The 17,962-nt window shown below is 41.4% G+C and overlaps 1 protein-coding gene across 1 annotated transcript; it reads right to left on the bottom strand.

The window, feature by feature from the left end:
- Window positions 1–726: 726 nt before the first annotated feature.
- LOC135519829 (neuropeptide FF receptor 1-like) lies at window positions 727–6,965 on the bottom strand. The gene is made up of 3 exons (XM_064945414.1): window positions 6,584–6,965; window positions 1,990–2,089; window positions 727–1,741 (listed from the first exon to the last, which is right to left on the bottom strand). The coding sequence occupies exons 1-3, from the start codon at window positions 6,963–6,965 to the stop codon at window positions 727–729; spliced, it is 1,497 nt and encodes a 498-aa protein (XP_064801486.1).
- Between the last annotated feature and the right edge of the window lie 10,997 nt (window positions 6,966–17,962).

The raw sequence follows: 17,962 nt of genomic DNA, 5'->3' as shown, positions 1-17,962 counted from the left end.
CAATAAATGTGCAAAGAAATACTTGTAATGATGGGGTACTGTGTGTAGACGGGTGAGAAAAATATATTTAATCCAGGATCGAACACAACTAAATGTGGAATAAGTCTAGGGGTATGAGTACTTTCTGAAAGCACTGTATGTCTAATCAAATATGAAATTCAACATAATTCCAACCACCCAAAACAATGTATATTGAATATCGGATGAAAAAGATTAACATTTTTATGTAGAATTTAACCCAGTTTAAAGTAGACATGATTATTATGTTGGAATTAGATTAACAGGTTGTTTAATCTATGTATTTAAGTTTGTTTTATTCTAATTTCAATGTTTACAACGCTGGTTGAAATATGATAAACGGCACTGGTTGATGACTTAAAAAAAAAAAATCTAGCGCATTTCCTACGTTGATTCCACGGCACAACGCATTGACAAATTACGTTGAAACAACGTTGATTCAACCAGTGTGCACCCAGTGGGATGTCTCTATTCTCAGCACTTATTATGACCAATTTTCTATTCAGACACTTTGTGGATACGGGCCCAGGTCTTTTTTTAGTGGTTGGAGGGATCTTAGAATGACTCCAAGATCAAAGTTTGTCATGTGGTCTAATTCAATGTTGACTTGAGTCCACATACCACATCTGAAAGAAAATGAAATAAGACTGTGCCTATCTTTTCTATTCATAAGGGATGCTGAAATCACCTCCATGGTTTCAATCCCCACTAATGATCCCAGGCCTGACACACTCCCATTGGGCTGGTGGGCTCCTCAACATGAATCCCCTTTTTGTTCATCACATAGCCAATCCCCATTCCTCCACTCGCCCCAGTCCCCCTGCCCTCAATATGGACCGTGTTGCTTCCCACCTTCTTCTTCAACTCCAGCTCAAGGAGCACAGAGTCTGCCACATTACCGTCGGTGTATACTTTGTTTCTTGTCCCAAACAAGAGAGGATTGGGGTTGCTTGTGGGATCCCTCAGTCCGCCTCCATCCAATCCACCATTACCCCCATCTCTTGCTCTACCTTCCCTAGTTCCCCTTCCCGTTACCTCACCCCTATTCCCTGTGGGGCAGCAAGAGTTGGTCTGGCAGACGGCCTGGAAGCCCCTCTTGAAGTTCTCGTTGAAGTATCCGTAGATGATGGGGTTGACAGAAGAGTTGGAAAAGGCTAGCCAGTGGGCGAAGGGAAAGATGTATCCAGTGAGGAGCTCCAGCTGTTCCTCTCCCAGCCCTCCGTAGTCCGTCAGCAGCATCAGAGTCCACAGCGGCAGCCAGGACAACATGAACAGCAGGGCCACTACGATCAGCATCTTGATCACCTTGATCTTCTTCTGGGAGATCTGTGGCCTTCCCCCATCATGCCTTGCTGGGGGGGGAGGAGGTGCTGCATCCTGAGGTTCTCTGCTTGACACCACAGAGGTGTAGAGCTTCACCCCGATGCGCCCGTACATGACGGTGATGAGAGTCAGGGGCACCAAGTAGATGTGGGCGAACAGAACCGTGGTGTAGACCTTCCTCATCTTCGGGTCAGCAAAGTTCTCATAGCAGGAGTACAGGGGGTAGGTCATGTTGTAGTTCTGGCTGTATACCATGTAGTGATCAGCCACCTCCTCCACGGTCAGGGCAGCTGCTGAGGGACACATGATTACCACGGCCAGAACCCAGATCATCGCTATGGTCGCCTTGGCAACTAAGAGGGTGAGTTTGGGCTGAAAAGGGTACACAATGCAGCGGAACCTGTGGAGAGTGGAAATAGAGAGAGGAAGAGGAAGAATGCTTGCTGTTTTTTTTGTGCCAAGGCACTATACAAATGTGGTCAAATATATTGGCACCCCTTGCACTTAGTGCAATGTTCTGTTTTTTTACATTCAAAACTGGTTGAATGGCTGTTTCTACACTGTAGGGCACCCTCAATCACAGGTGAGATAAATTACACAGTAAACAAGAATCATTGCCTGCAAACAAATTCCCTCCATCATACCAACCTGTCCACTGCGATGGCCACCAGGGTGAAGACTGAGGCAGCCACAGACATCCCCTGCACCAGACCACTCAGTTTACACACAGTGTTGGTAAACGGCCAGCCTGTTGACAAAATCAATGACAATGACCAACAACTACAAAGAGACAGCAGCCATATAGTTCAATTTACTTGGTAAAATAAGGACAAATTCAAATAGATAGACTTTCCCAGCTGCAATTTCCTAGGCCTTGTACACAGTTGTCATATGCACTAACAAGTTGATGGCAAAATATATACATTTACACAGACACAAATCACTCAACCCACAGATGGAGATATAAACACTGGTTAAACATCTATTCTGTTTGTTTTGGAGGACTTGATGAATAAGGCATAAGATGGTAATGAAAACCAATTTGAATGAGTCTATAGAATGGGGAATCATAAGTATAATTTGCTATTTGGCTGTAATTTGCTATCTTGTAGTCATACAACTATAGATGAGCCATTCTTTATATGTATAACAGTTATACAACTAGTCTGTAAATTAGCAATTTACATCCCCCCATTTTCCATCAGTAGAAAGTGCATAATGACAGTCTGAAATGAACATGATGAAATATGCATTAAATAAAACTCAAACAGTGTCTAAGATTTCTAAGTTATGTTTGAACAGAGCTCTTCATCACACCAAGCTCAGCAGGGTATAGGCACAATTTATATCCCGTTGCCAGGATAAATTGCAGAAAATGTATATTAACAAGATACCCAAAGCAATGATTTTCTGTCCATTAGATTGCTTTCTACAAAACACTTTAGTTCAATAGTAATTTAATTTCCTCAAATGAATGGGCATGCAAAAGATTAACATTATGAATAATGAGGACAAGAGGATATGTACACCCATTATAGGGATAGTTTCTCGACAGAGAATGTAGAGAATCAGGATCTGATCTTTGTCCACGAGGTGCTACTCTTACCCATCATTAATATGAATTGAATCTCATTATGACTCTACATTGTCTCGGAGGAAAAGGGGGTTATGTGCTCAAACAACTGGAGTAGTGGTACTACTCTGTCTTATGAAGGTCGTTGACCGAAATGTCACGCTATGTTTCTAACTTTGGATACATTTTTCATATATTTTTACAGGGGTGCAACTTTCACTGGGGACGTGGGGTCATGCAAAGCTTCTGGAAGGCTGGCTGGACCAGCACGCAAGAGTTGAGCATAGTTCAGTGTGTGTGTGGACCTCTTTCACCGAGTTGTAAACGCAAGTAGAGCAGAAACTGGCTACTCTTTAGTTGACTGATATAGCTGGCCAGGTAACTGCTGTTTAACTTTATAGAAAAAAAACTAAACTAGTTTTTATTCGCAGTTCTGAGCTGGTATTGTAACTGACATGTAACGTTAGCTAATGTTTCATCCCCTCTCGACTGAGGTGGATGAATTAACTATGCTAGCTAGTAGCTACCACAGCCAGGTCAGCTCTAGCCTCTAGCTATCTGTCAGATAGTAATAATAGCCACCTCATATCGCTATCTAACAGCAGTTGTTTGTATGGAAATGTTTTGTAGCCTTTGTTTTGTCCCATTTCAACAGAAGTAAATTCACTTGGCTAGCTTTCACCAGTTGATGTACCATTAGAGAAAGAGAGAGCTTGCCAAAAGTTGGCTAACTTTAGCTATTATTTTTGCCTCAATCACACAAGACCTGAATCAAATGATGAAACCATCAGCCAAACAATTAAAGATTTCATATTCTGACGTTTTTTTCAGTGCAATGTCAGTTTTTATTAGTCTGTATGTCGATGTAACATTATTGATCTGTCAGTTTCCCTAGCTAATTCCCTACTTTTCACACTGAGACAGTAATAAACAGCACTAGTGTTACAGGCATTAGAGTCATGGTGCAAGGTAGAAGTCTGCACTGCATCCACAGCTTTTCATATCGCACTCCGCCCGCACCTGCTGGTTTTCTGCCTGACTCCCTGGTCCCAAACTCAACTGCAGTCCCGCAATGTTATTTCAAGCGTATGTCACACAGCTCACTTGCCAGACATGGTTCCAGCAATCTTGCGCCCTATAGGCAATATCAAATGCGTATCGAATCTGGTTGAGAGAATGCCAAGTGTGTGCAAAGCTGTCATCAAGGCAAAGGGTGGCTACTTTGAAGAATCTCAAATATAACATATATTTTGATTTGTTTAACACTTTGTTGGTTACTACATGATTCCATATATGTTATTTCATAGTTTTGATGTGTTCCCTATTATTCTACAATGTAGAAAATAGTAAAAATAACGAAAAACCCTGGAATGAGTAGGTGTGTGTTTTGACTGGTAATGTATGTCCACTGGCAGGGTTTAGCCTTCACATTGGGTCTTGGGGGTGACGAAAAGATAGTGGGGTGGACCAAGGTTAAACTGTTCAATGCTTATGGGCATACATGGGTCCCTCCAATATCCAAACCCAGTGATAAAATATGAATTCTTATGTAAATTGAGGTCTGAAGTAGCCAAGTTTCCTATTTTTTTTTTGTCCTGCTTTTGGACGATAAGAAGAAAATGGCCAGTGGTAAAAATAAACTCATGAAAAGTATTCAGCAGGAAGGATCTCTGACAATATTCCCAACTCTGTTATGTCTCGTCTGATCATTTAATGTTGCCTGCAGCAACACTTTGTTTATATTCATTATAACAATGTCTCTGTTCTTTGTTTTTGATGAGTCATTCAGTCAATTCACAAATTACTAAAGACATGCTCCGGAACTTTGCTATTAAGTCTATATTTTAACCTCCCGCTGTGGGCTGGATGTGCCAATGTGTAGTTCATACATGCATAATCTATGAGCAGACTGTCTTACCTCAATTAGCAACAAAATCCCTAGTTTAAAATCAACCATTTTTTTGGAAGCTGTGCTGCACCATTTCCCCCCACATTGGCCAGCCCCCGAAACAATTTGAGTTCCTGCCAATGAGCTTCAGCCCCTGCCATTTGCATGACAGTTAGCAAGATGCACACACAGCAGAGCGAGACAGAGTCCAATGACATGGTGCACATACAGTGCATTCGGAAAGTATTTAGACCCCTTAACTTTTTCCACATTTTGATACATTACAACCTTATTCTAAAATTGATTAAATAGTTTCGCCCCCCACATCAATCTACACACAATACCTCGTAATAGTAGACCAAAAACAGGTTTTTAGAAATGTTTGCAAATGTATTACAAATAAAAAACTGATATCACATTCACACAAGTATTCAGACCCTTTACTAACTACTTTGTTGAAGCACCTTTGGCAGCAATTACAGCCATGAGTCTTCTTGGGTATGGCGCTACAAGCTTGGCACACCTATATTTGGGGAGTTTCACACATTCTTCTCTGCAGATCCTCTCAAGCTGTGTCAGGTTGGATGGGGAGTGTTGCTGCACAGCTATTTTCAGGTCTCTCCAGAGATTTTCAATCGGGTTCAAGTCCGGGCTCTAGCTGGGCCACTCAAGGACATTCAGAGACTTGTCCAGAAGCCACCCCTGCGTTGTCTTGGCTGTGTGCTTCCCTAGCTAGGGTCATTGACCTGTTGGAAGGTAAAACCTTTCTTCCAGTCTGAGCGCTCTGGAGCAGGTTTTCATCAAGGATCTCAATATACTTTGCTCTGTTCATCTTTCCCTCGATCCTGACTAGTCTCCCAGTCCCTGATGCTGAAAAACATCCCCACAACATGATGCTGCCACCACTATGCTTCACTGTAGCGGCTACCGTCTGGCCACTCTACGATAAAGGCCTGATTGGTGGAGTGCAGCAGAGATGGTTGTCCTTCTGGAAGGTTCTCCCATCTCCATAGAGGAACTCTGGAGCTTAGTCAGAGTGACCTTTGGGTTCTTGGTCACCTCCCTAACCAAGGTCCTTCTCCCCCGATTGCTCAGTTTGGCCAGGCATCCAGCTCTAGGAAGAGTCTTGGTGGTTCCAAACTTCTTCCATTTAAGAATGATTGAGGCCACTGTATTCTTGGGGACCTTCAATGCTGCAGACATTTTTGTTGCCCTTCCCCAGATCTGTACCGTGACACTATCCTGTCTGGGAGCTCTAAGGACAATTCTTTTGACCTCATGTCTTGGTTTTTATTTTTACATGCACTGTCAACTGTTTGACTTTATATTGGCAAGTGTGTGCCTTTCCAAATCATCTCCAATCAATTGAATTTACCACAGGTAAACTCCAATCAAATTGAAGAAACATCAAGGATGATCAATGGAAACAGGATGCACCTGAGATCAATTTCAAGTCTCATAGCAAAGGGTCTCAATACTTACGTGAATAACATATCTTTTTTTGTTTTATACATTTGCAAAAATGTCTAAACCTGTTTTTGCGTTGCCATTATGGGGTATTGTGTGTAGATTGATGAGGAACATTTTGTATTTAATCAATTTTAGAACAACACTAACGTAACAAGATGTGGAAAAAGTGAAGAGGTCTGAATATTTCCGGATGCACTGTATCTGTACATATTTGACGTAATAGAACAGTTTTGGTTCGCCGGCTCCGACCGAATTGCATTCGCCACCCCATGCAGAGTTGCATTCACCAGGTCAGTCAAACCGTTGCCTACCTGTGATGAGGTTGTCCACCAGCGTTGTGGGGATGCAGAAAATGCCCACCAACAGGTCGCTGACCGCCAGGTTAAGGATGAAAAGGTTGGTGACGGTTCTCATGCGGCGGTTCCCCAGCACGATCAGACACACCAGCACATTACCCACCATGCACAGCAGGAAGATGAACAGGTAGGCCAGGATGAAGCTAGCAGCCACAGGGAGGGAGTGCTGGTAGTAAGGGAAATAGGTGATGTTGTTGGTGGTGGTGGTGTAGTTGGTGTGGTTAGCAGCATCATAGTAGAGGAGGAGGTGGCTGGAGGAGTTCAAGGCTATCATGGTGCCTGTCGAGCCCTCCAGTTCAGTCAGACCCTTCTCTTCTTCGCTGCTCCACACCTCCATCACTCCTCTCTTCTTCAGGGTGGGGCACGCAGCCACTCACACACCGCTCTGCACCTTGGGACACAGACAAAAAGAAGCAAATAATTTCCTTATAAAATTCTAGCAGATTCATACAGGGCATCTCCAGACGTTCTAATAATTCAGTCATTTGAATTTCATAGCAAATACACTTCATACTTGGTAGCGCACAAGTTTGGATATTGGTACAGAGACACTGTAATAAACCTTCGATCTGACTTGAGGACATTGCTTTCAGAAAAAATAACAAGGATCTCATATCATCAATTTGTCATTGTAGTAATTTACGCTTACCTCAGACACACTGAGATTAATCACATTGACATGAAGCACAATTCTTAGTAATAGATAGTTAGCTCATAAGCAGCTCCCATTGATGAGAGCTAAAATTACATGCCAGTTAACCCTGTCGTTGACCTCAAAAAAATTCCAGCAACTTAGATCACCTCCTGAATCAAATACTAATCAGGTTCTACACAGTTCTATATTTGAACCAGTTACTGTAATACAATTATGTGCACATGATACCCAAATGCTCGACAAACGTCTACTATATGAAATAAGCCATGCTAACCAATTGCTTATTCTGAGTTGAGTGGACTTTAAATGAACAAGAATTTGGGCCAATGTGTTAGTTTGTTCGATCAACAAACTGCTGGAAGTGAGCTGAATTTGTAAAAGCTTGTTGAGTAAAATTACAAATTCATGTTTGCCTTTGGAAGGCAGAAGAAAACTAAATTAATCTTTAGTTGTAGGTTAAATCTCAAGATGTTCTCCAATTAAAGGACACATTCAATCTTATTCAGTCTAATTATTTTAAGTATTTAATTATATACTGTACATAAAATGTTCTGATATGGCATTTATTCTGCATCTATAATTCTATTCCAAAAATGTAATGTCTGTCAATGTCTGTTTCTTCATACAATATTGGTACACTTAGACATGTAGGATCTTTATTTGAAGAGTGTCACGACTTCTGCTGAAGTCGTTGCCTCTCCTTGTTCGGGCGGTGCTCGGCGTTCGACGTCACCGGTCTTCTAGCCATCATTGATCCTTTTTTCATTTTCCATTGGTTTTGTCTTGTCTTCCCACACACCTGTTTTCAATCCCATTCATTACCTGTTGTGTATTTAACCCTCTGTTTCCCCTCATGTCTTTGTCAGAGATTGTTTTATTGTCAGTATAGTGTGATTGTTGCATTGGTGCGCGTCGGGTCCTCATACCCATGTTTGGTTTGTTTGTTCATTTATTGTTATGGAGCATAATCGTGGAACTTTATTAAAAGACTCCATTTTACACTCAGTTTGACTCTCCTGCGCCTGACTTCCCTGCCACCTATTACACCTATGCATGACAAAGAGAAAATCAAGTCTAATAGCCACTTTGAGATTTCAAACGTCAATAGCGTTTTTAATCAAAGATTTAAATCTCCTGCATTACAGGAAACTTGTCCTGCAACAGGGTGATCAAATTAAGATCCTACACCTGTTAATGTTTTCATGCCATATACTGAAAACCTTTTTATTTGACTTGGTACTCATTTTCAAATGTTTTCCAAGACACCAATCACTTCCCACTATTCCACGTTGTTTTTACGTAATAGCGTTGATCCAACCAGTGTGTGCCCAGTGGGTTCCCCTTAGAGACTCACTGTCACTAATCATTTATCTTACATTGCATCTTTGACAGAGTCACGTACAAGGATCATTGTATGCACTCAGTGAATCGTACAATGAGAGACCTTTACAAAAAGTGGCCTTAACCTGAAAATTGTTCTTGTTAATTTCTTTCTTTCACAGATGCCTTCTTGAAACAGCATACTGTAGGCCAGGAAGTCATTATGTGTGTTATAATTCTAATCTATGAACAAGGCCCTACGATAATAAGAGCCTGAGAACAAAGAGAGACATTTACAATAAGTAACCTTATCTTGAACCTTTTTCTTAATAACTGCCTTTCTTTCACAGATACAGTACATACTGGAAATGTGTTTTATAGTAATTATATTATAAAACAATGAACCAGGCCTTAACTATCATGTGTGCAAGAAGAAGAAAAATCACACTGCCTTGCAAAAATATTCAGGACCCTTGGATTTCTTCACATTTTATTGTTACAAAGTGGGATTTAAATTGATTTAATTGTACTTTTTCGTCAACAAGCTACACAATATAAAAAATAAAAATAATTTAAGATAATAAAAAAATATATATTATTAAAATATAGTCATTGCATAAGTTGGCCTATTCAGCCTCTTCAGCTAAATTAGTTCAGGAGTCAAATTTGTCTTAACAAATCACATAATAAGTTCCATGGACTAATAGGGATTGACATGATTTTTGACTGACTAACCCTTCCTCTGTCCCCCATACATACAACATCTGTAAGGTTCCTCAGTCAAGTATTGAATTTCAAAACACGGATTTAACTATAGGGAGCTTTTTGAAAGCCTCATAACGAATGGCAGTGACATTGACAATCTCTTGAAGCCGCCTCTGCTGCCACGAACTGGAACGAACTACAAAAATCTCTGAAACTGGAAACACATCTCCATCACTAGCTTTAAGCACCAGCTGTCAGAGCAGCTCATAGATTACTGCACCTGTACATAGCCCATCTATAATTTAGCCCAAACAACTACCTCTCCCCCTACTGTATTTATTTATTTTGCTCCTTTGCACCCCATTATTTCTATCTCTACTTTGCACATTCTTCCACTGCAAATCTACCATTCCAGTGTTTTACTTGCTATATTATATTTACTTCGCCACCATGGCCTTTTTTTGCCTTTGCCTCCCTTATCTCACCTCATTTGTTCACATTGTATATATACTTATTTTTCTACTGTATTATTGACTGTATGTTTGTTTTACTCCATGTGTAACTGTGTTGTTGTATGTGTCGAACTGCTTTGCTTTATCTTGGCCAGGTCGCAATTGTAAATGAGAACTTGTTCTCAACTTGTCTACCTGGTTAAATAAAGGTGAGAAAAAAAAGTATTTTCAAATTAATAATTATGATGTGGATTATGTATTAAACCACCCAGACACAAAGACAGTCTTCTTTCTGAATTGAGCTGCAGGACAGGAATGAAACTACTCAGGGATGTTGCAATGAGGCCAAAAACTGGGGAGTTTATCAGGATAAAAAGAAACAGGATGTAGCTAAGCACAGGCAAAATCCTAGAGGAAAACCTGATCCACTCTGCATTACACTGGAGACTGGGAGAGGAATTCACCTTTCAGCAGGACAATAACCTACAACACAAGGCCAAATCTACACTGGAGTTGCTTACCAATAAGTGACTGTGAATGTTACGGAATGGTCAAGTTACAGCTTTGACTGAAATCTGCTTGAAAATCTATGGAAAGACTTGAAAATTGCTGTCTAACCATGATCCCCAACATCTTGAAGAATTTAGAAAATAATAAATGGGCAAATATTGCACAATCCAGGTGTGCAAAGACTTACCCAAGAAGACTCACAGGTGTAATCGATGCCAAAGGTGTTTCTAACATGTATTACCTCAGGAATGAGACAGAGATGGCCGCCTCGCTTCGTGTTCTTAGGAAACTATGCAGTATTTCGTTTTTTTATGTAGTATTTCTTACATTGTTACCCCAGGAAATCTTAAGTTTTATTACATACAGCCGGGAGGAACTATTTGGATATAAGAGCAATGTCAACTTACCAACATTACGACCAGGAATTCGACTTTCCCGAAGCGGATCCTCTGTTTGGTCCACCACCCAGGACAATGGATCGGATCCCAGCCGGCGACCCAAAACAACGGCACCGCAGAAGGGGCAGACGGAGCGGTCTTCTAGTCAGGCTCCATAGACGGGCACATTGTGCACCGCTCCCGAGTAAACTACTCGCCAATGTCCAGTCTCTTGACAACAAGGTAGATGAAATCTGAGCAAGGGTTGCATTCCAGAGAAACATCAGAGATTGTAACGTTCTTAGTTTCACGGAAACATGGCTCACTCGGGATACGCTATCAGAGTCGGTACAGCCACCTGGTTTCTTCACGCATCGCGCCGACAGAAACAAACATCTCTCTGGTAAGAAGAAGGGCGGGGGTGTATGCCTTATGATTATCGAGACGTGGTGAGATCATAACAACATATAGGAACTCAAGTCCTTTTGATCACCTGACCTAGAATTCCTTACAATCAAATGTCGACCGCATTATCTACCAAGAGAATTCTCTTAGATTATAATCAAAGTCGTGTATATCCCCCCCCAAGCAGACACCTCGACGACCGTGAAAGAACTTCATTGGACTTTATGTAAACTGGAAACCACATATCCTTAGGCTGCATTTATTGTAGCTGGGGATTTTAACAAGGCTAATCTGAAAACAAGGCTCCCTAAATTTAATCAGCATATCGAATGCGCGACCCGGGCTGGCAAAACCCTGGATCAGTGTTACTCTAACTTCCGCGATGCATACTAAGCCCTCCCTCGCACTCCTTTCGGAAAATCTGACCACAACTCCATTTTATTGCTCCCAGCCAATAGACAGAAACTAAAAAAGAAACACCCATGCTCAGGTCTGCCCAATGCTGGTCCGACCAATCTGATTCCACGCTTCAAGATTGCTTCAATCAAGTGGACTGGGATATTTTCCGCATAGTGTCGGACAACAACATTGATGAATACGCTGATTCATTGAGTGAGTTTATTAGCAAGTGCATTGGTTATGTTGTACCCACAGCGACTATTAAAACCTTTCCCAACCAGAAACCATGGATTGATGGCAGCATTCGCGCAAAACTGAAAGCGCGTACCACTGCTTTTAATCAGGGAAAGGGGACCAGAAACATTACCGAATACAAACAGTGCAGCTATTCCCTCCGCAAGGCAATCAAACAAGCTAAGTGTCAATATAGAGACAAAGTAGAGTCGCAATTCAACAGCTCAGACACAAGAGTTTTGTGGCAGGGTCTACAGTCAATGACGGACAACAAAAAGAAAACCAGCCCCGTCGCAGACCACGATGTCTTGCTACCAGACAAACTAAACAACTTCTTTGCTCGCTTTGAAAACAATACAGTGCCACCGACATGGTCCGCTACCAAAACCTGCGTGCTCTCCTTCAATGCAGCCAACGTGAATAAAACATTTCAACGTGTTAACCCTCGCAGGGCTGCTGGCCCAGACGGCATCCCTAGTCGCGTCCTCAGAGCATGCGCAGACCAGCTGCCTGGTGTGTTTACGGACATATTCAATCAATCAAACAATCCTTATCCCAGTCTGACCCCTCCTGTCTCAGCCTCCAGTATTTATGCTGCAGTAGTTTATGTGTCGGGGGCAAGGATCAGTTTGTTATATCTGGAGTACTTCTCCTGTCCTATTCGGTGTCCTGTGTGAATTTAAGTGTGCTCTCTCTAATTCTCTCTCTCGGAGGAGGAGGAGGACCTGAGCCCTAGGACCATGCCTCAGGACTACCTGACATGATGACTCCTTGCTGTCCCCAGTCCACCTGGCCGTGCTGCTGCTCCAGTTTCAACTGTTCTGCCTTATTATTATTGGACCATGCTGGTCATTTATGAACCTTTTGAACATCTTGGCCATGTTCTGTTATAATCTCCACCCCACACAGCCAGAAGAGGACTGTCCACCCCACATAGCCTGGTTCCTCTCTAGGTTTCTTCCTAGGTTTTGGCCTTTCTAGGGAGTTTTTCCTAGCCACCGTGCTTCTACACCTGCATTGCTTGCTTTTTGGGGTTTTAGGCTGGGTTTCTGTACAGCACTTTGAGATATCAGCTGATGTACGAAAGGCTATATAAATAAATTTGATTTGATGTTCCCACATGCTTCAAGAGGGACATCATTGTTCCTGTTCCCAAAAAAGCTAAGGTAACTGAGCTAAATGACTATTGCCCCATAGCACTCACTTCCGTCATGATGAAGTGCTTTGAGAGACTAGTCAAGGACTATATCACCTCCACCCTACCACACACCCTAGACCCACTCAAATTTGCTTACTGCCCCAATAAATCAAAATCAAATCAAATTTATTTGTCACATACACATGGTTAGCAGATGTTAATGCGAATGTCGCAAAATGCTTGTGCTTCTAGTTCCGACAATGCAGTAATAACCAACGATTAATCTAACCTAACAATTCCAAAACTACTACCTTATACACACAAGTGTAAATGGATAAATAATATGTATATAAAGATATATGAATGAGTGATAGTACAGAACGGCATAGGCAAGATGCAATAGATGGTATCGAGTACAGCATATACATATGAGATGAGTAATGTAGGGTATGTAAACAAAGTGGCATAGTTTAAAGTGGCTAGTGATACATGTATTACATAAAGATGCAGTAGATGATATAGAGTACAGTATACACATATACATATGAGAAGAGTAATGTAGGCTATGTAAACATTATATTAAGTAGCATTGTTTAAAGTGACTAGTGATATATTTTACATCAATTTACATCAATTCTCATTATTAAAGTGGCTGGAGTTGAGTCAGTGTGTTGGCAGCAGCCACTCAATGTTAGTGGTGGCTGTTTAACAGTCTGATGGCCTTGCGATAGAAGCTGTTTTTCAGTCTCTCGGTCTCTGCTTTGATGCACCTGTACTGACCTCGCCTTCTGGATGACAGCGGGGTGAACAGGCAGTGGCTCGGTTGGTTGTTGTCCTTGATGATCTTTATGGCCTTCCTGTGACATCGGGTGGTGTAGGTGTCCTGGAGGTCAGATAGTTTGTCCCCGGTGATGTGTTGTGCAGACCTCACTACCCTTTGGAGAGCCTTACGGTTGTGAGCGGAGCAGTTGCCGTACCAGGCGGTGATACAGCCCGACAGAATGCTCTCGATTGTGCATCTGTAGAAGTTTGTGAGTGCTTTTGGTGACAAGCCGAATTTCTTCAACCTCCTGAGGTTGAAGAGGCGCGGCTGCGACTTCTCCACAACGCTGTCTGTGTGGGTGGACCAATTCAGTTTGTCCGTGATGTGTACGCCGAGGAACTTAAAACTTACTACCCTCTCCACTACTGTCCCATCGATGTGGATAGGGGGGTGCTCCCTCTGCTGTTTCCTGAAGTCCACAATCATCTCCTTTGTTTTGTTGATGTTGAGTGTGAGGTTATTTTCCTGACACCACACTCCGAGGGCCCTCACCTCCTCCCTGTAGGCCGTCTCGTCGTTGTATGTAATCAAGCCTACCACTGTAGTGTGATTGAGTTTGAGGCGTGCATGGCCACGCAGTCGTGGGTGAACAGGGAGTACAGGAGAGGGCTCAGAACGCACCCATGCTGAGCTGTAGTCGATGAACAGCATTCTTACATAGGTATTCTTCTTGTAAAGATGGGTTAGGGCAGTGTGCAGTGTGATTGCGATTGCGTCGTCTGTGGACCAGCAATCCCAGTCTGCTGTTCCCACATGCTTCAAGAGGTCCACCATTGTCCCAGTTCCCAAGAGCTAAACGACTACCGCCCCGTAGCACTCACTTCCGTCATCATGAAGTGCTTGAGAGACTAGTCAAGGACCATATCACCTCCACCCTACCTGACACCCTAGACCCACTCCAATTTGTTTACATACCCTACATTACTCATGTATATACTGTACTCTATACCATCTACTGCATCTGGCCTATGCCGTTCGGCCATCGCTCATCCATATATTTTTATGTACATATTCATTCCTTTACACTTGTGTGTATAAGGTAGTTGTTGTGGAATTGTTAGATTACTTGTTATAAATATTACTGCATGGTCAGAACTAAGAAGCACACGCATTTCGCTACACTCGCATTAACATCTGCTAACCATGTGTATGTGACAAATAAAATTTGATTTGAAGGTGAAAACTTACAACAACTCTATTTTAGTCCACTTTGACATTAGAGTATTCTGTGAGTATTCTGCCTGGAAGGCCAGCATCCTGGAGTTGCCTCTTCACTGTTGACGTTGAGACTGGTGTTTTGCGGGTACTATTTAATGAAGCTGCCAGTTGATGACTTGTGAGACGTCTGTTTCTCAAACTAGACACTCTAATATCCTCTTGCCCTCCGGGGCCTTCCACTCCTCTTTCTATTCTGGTTAGACCCAGTTTGCACTGTCCCGTGAAGCGAGTAGTACACAGCATTGTACGAGATCTTCAGTTTTTTGGCAATTTAATGAAATAGCCTTAATTTCTCCGAACAAGAATAGACTGACAAGTTTCAAAAGAAATGTATTTGTTTCTGGCCATTTTGAGCCTGTAGTCAAACCCACAAATGCTGATGCTCCAGATACTCAACTAGTCTAAAGGCCAGTTTTATTTCTTCTTTAATCAGAACAGTTTTTAGCTGTGCTAACATAATTGCAAAAGGGTTTTCTAATGATCAATTAGCTAATCCAAGTTTATAATTTTAAAAGGCTAACACAACGTGACATTGAAACACAGGAGTGATGGTTGCTGATAATGGGCCTCTGTACGCCTATGTAGATATTCCATTTTAAAAATCTGCCGTTTCCAGCTACAATAGTCCTTTACAACATTAACAATGTCTACACTGTATTTCTGTTCAATTTGATGTTATTTTAAAAATTGACAAAAAAGTGATTTTCTTTCAAAAACAAGAACATTTCAAAGTGATCCCAAACTTTTGAACGGAACTGTACACGTTGCTTTATAGAAACCAACAACACGTGATACACAGAAGGGTCATTCTGTGTGAAACTGGAACCAAAAAAACCATTCCGTTTTGGATCCTTTTTAAATTGTCAAATTTGTACCAAACATGAGAAAAAAAATGGTTTACTTGGAGAATGTCCAAAGGACCAACATATAGTAAAGTCCAAAGACCTACAGTGGGTGTAATAAAAAAATACAGTTGTTGAATTCTGAATTTCTGAATCATATGATTGCCTGTTCCTAGGCAATATGCTATCCAGCTTGTAAACTCTTGGGTCTCATTAAAAATAAGGTTGGTGAACTCTGGAATGCGCTGTACACAGCATAGTTTTCTATTGATGTTTACACCCAGATACTTAAAGACGATGTGCTTCTCTGGTGTCATTATGGAAAGCCTCAGGATAGTTGAACATGATTTCCTCTAGTGTGTTTGTTTTTTGACAGTAAAGTAAGTATGAAACGCTGTCCATCCATCAGAACACTGTACGAACCACTCTGAATCTCGGACCTGTTCACACCTGTTTCCAGATTGCATATCCTTTATAATATTTTAGAACAACAAAGACATCACAGAGACGGTTTCATTCTTTATCTGTCATTTTTGGTCATCACCAAAATATGGACATAGTCTGTGTCAATCTTTGTACTTCATAATTGCCTGACTGGTTCTGAAATAAATTATCTGCATAGAAAGCACCCCTTCAATGCCTCTAATTAATCCTCAATCCATAAATTCACAGTTTGCTGCTTTCAAGGGCTTTTCATTAACGTAAAACCCTTGAGATGAGATGGACAATGTTATGATGACAGTTGGACAGTGCTGTCAAGGCATCGTTGATATTTCCATGGCATTTATCGATCTAGGGTTCTGTCCTTATCTATTTGCCATTTAGAATGTCTAATCAATAATGTATAATTTGTGCAGTTTACAAATATGAAATACAGTCAGTTTTGGCCATAAAATGTGATCTGCACAAAAGAAAATGCTTCAAAGTGGATGTACTGTAACTGAACTATCAGAGGTATATTTCAGAAATGTATTTCCTTATTACATCAGTTATTGTTAATTGTAGATATTGATAGGCAGATTCTTCTAACCTGGCGTCTGCAAGAGCTTGTACCACACACACACACACACACACAATTAATCCACTTCTGTGGTTCTGTTTAATAGGCTTTAGCAACAATCACTTGCAGGTATGCATCACAAATGGCACCCTATCCCCTAGTGGACTACAATATACCATAGGGGTCTGGTCAAATGTAGTACACTATATAGGAAAAAGGGTGCCATTTGGGAAGCAGTCCTGTTCTGCCATATAGAAGACACGTTTCTATTCTGTTCTCAGATGTATTATTATGGGTAGACTTCTAAATGCCATGGTTAATTGCTGGTGTGTGGGTGGACAGTATTGTGTAATTATAGTCAGAAAAGGGAGAGAAAAAATGACAGTATACTGTTAGGGTACTCGCTCACAGTCAATTTTTCATTTTTTAAAATGTTACCTTTATTTAACTAGGCAAGTCAATTAAGAACAAATTCTTATTTTCATTGACCGCCTAGGAACAGTGGGTTAACTGCCTTGTTCAGGGGCAGAACGACAGACTTTTACCTTGTCAGCTCGGGGATTCGATCTTTCAGTTAATAGGCCCACGCACTAACCACTAGGCCACCCTGCCGCCCCAATAGTCAAGTCTTATTATCATGGCCTTTAGGATGAAGTATTTTCTTCAGTTTTCCTCCAAGAACAACTGAACATCTTTAATGAACCCAAGTCACATGTGATTCAGTTTATCAATGGAACAAAGAAAAAGTGTTCCATTCTATTACATTTAAATACAAAGATAATGGGAAATAAAAGGAATATAAAGCTTGATAGAGAGAAAACAAAACAATTAAAGATGGAAAAGGCTTTTATTCAATGTGCTTCATTCTACATATGTGACCGACCGCCTTGATTCGGTCTTATGTAGCCAAATTGTGTTTTTTCCTTTGGATAAAAGCAGAGACACAGAGCTGCAAAATGGCATATCATACACTGCATTTGAGGAACAATGGGAAGGTAATTCTGCTTTGAAAGTTGATAAACTTGTAACCTCACTTTTTCAGAAAATTGCCTTTTAATGTTTTGGTACCTACCGGAGAGCTCTTCTTTGTCAAAACCCGTTCAGCATTGTTCACACCCTCTTAAGCTTTAGCCCCCACCCAAACTCTGACCATTTTACTCGCCCTAGCAGAGCTGGTTTGGCTGTTTTCATGTTATCCAGAGTGTTGGTGACTGAAACTGTAATGATGTGTGCTGAGAGTCGGGAAGCAAGTTCAG

The sequence above is a fragment of the Oncorhynchus masou genome, chromosome 1, assembly GCF_036934945.1.
Source record: "Oncorhynchus masou masou isolate Uvic2021 chromosome 1, UVic_Omas_1.1, whole genome shotgun sequence".
Classification (NCBI taxonomy): Eukaryota; Metazoa; Chordata; class Actinopteri; order Salmoniformes; family Salmonidae; genus Oncorhynchus; species Oncorhynchus masou.
This window is presented reverse-complemented; position numbering and strand designations above follow the sequence as displayed.

What these genes read in the sequence shown, in the direction of transcription:
- LOC135519829 (XM_064945414.1), bottom strand. Translation starts at nt 6,965, where the DNA reads ATGGAGGTGTGGAGCAGCGAAGAAGAGAAGGGTCTGACTGAACTGGAG. An exon ending in GGTGGACAACCTCATCACAG is followed by an intron (nt 2,090 to 6,583) that starts GTAGGCAACGGT and finishes TTTTGTCAACAG; the next exon opens with GCTGGCCGTTTACCAACACT. An exon ending in GTGGCCATCGCAGTGGACAG is followed by an intron (nt 1,742 to 1,989) that starts GTTGGTATGATG and finishes CACTCTCCACAG; the next exon opens with GTTCCGCTGCATTGTGTACC.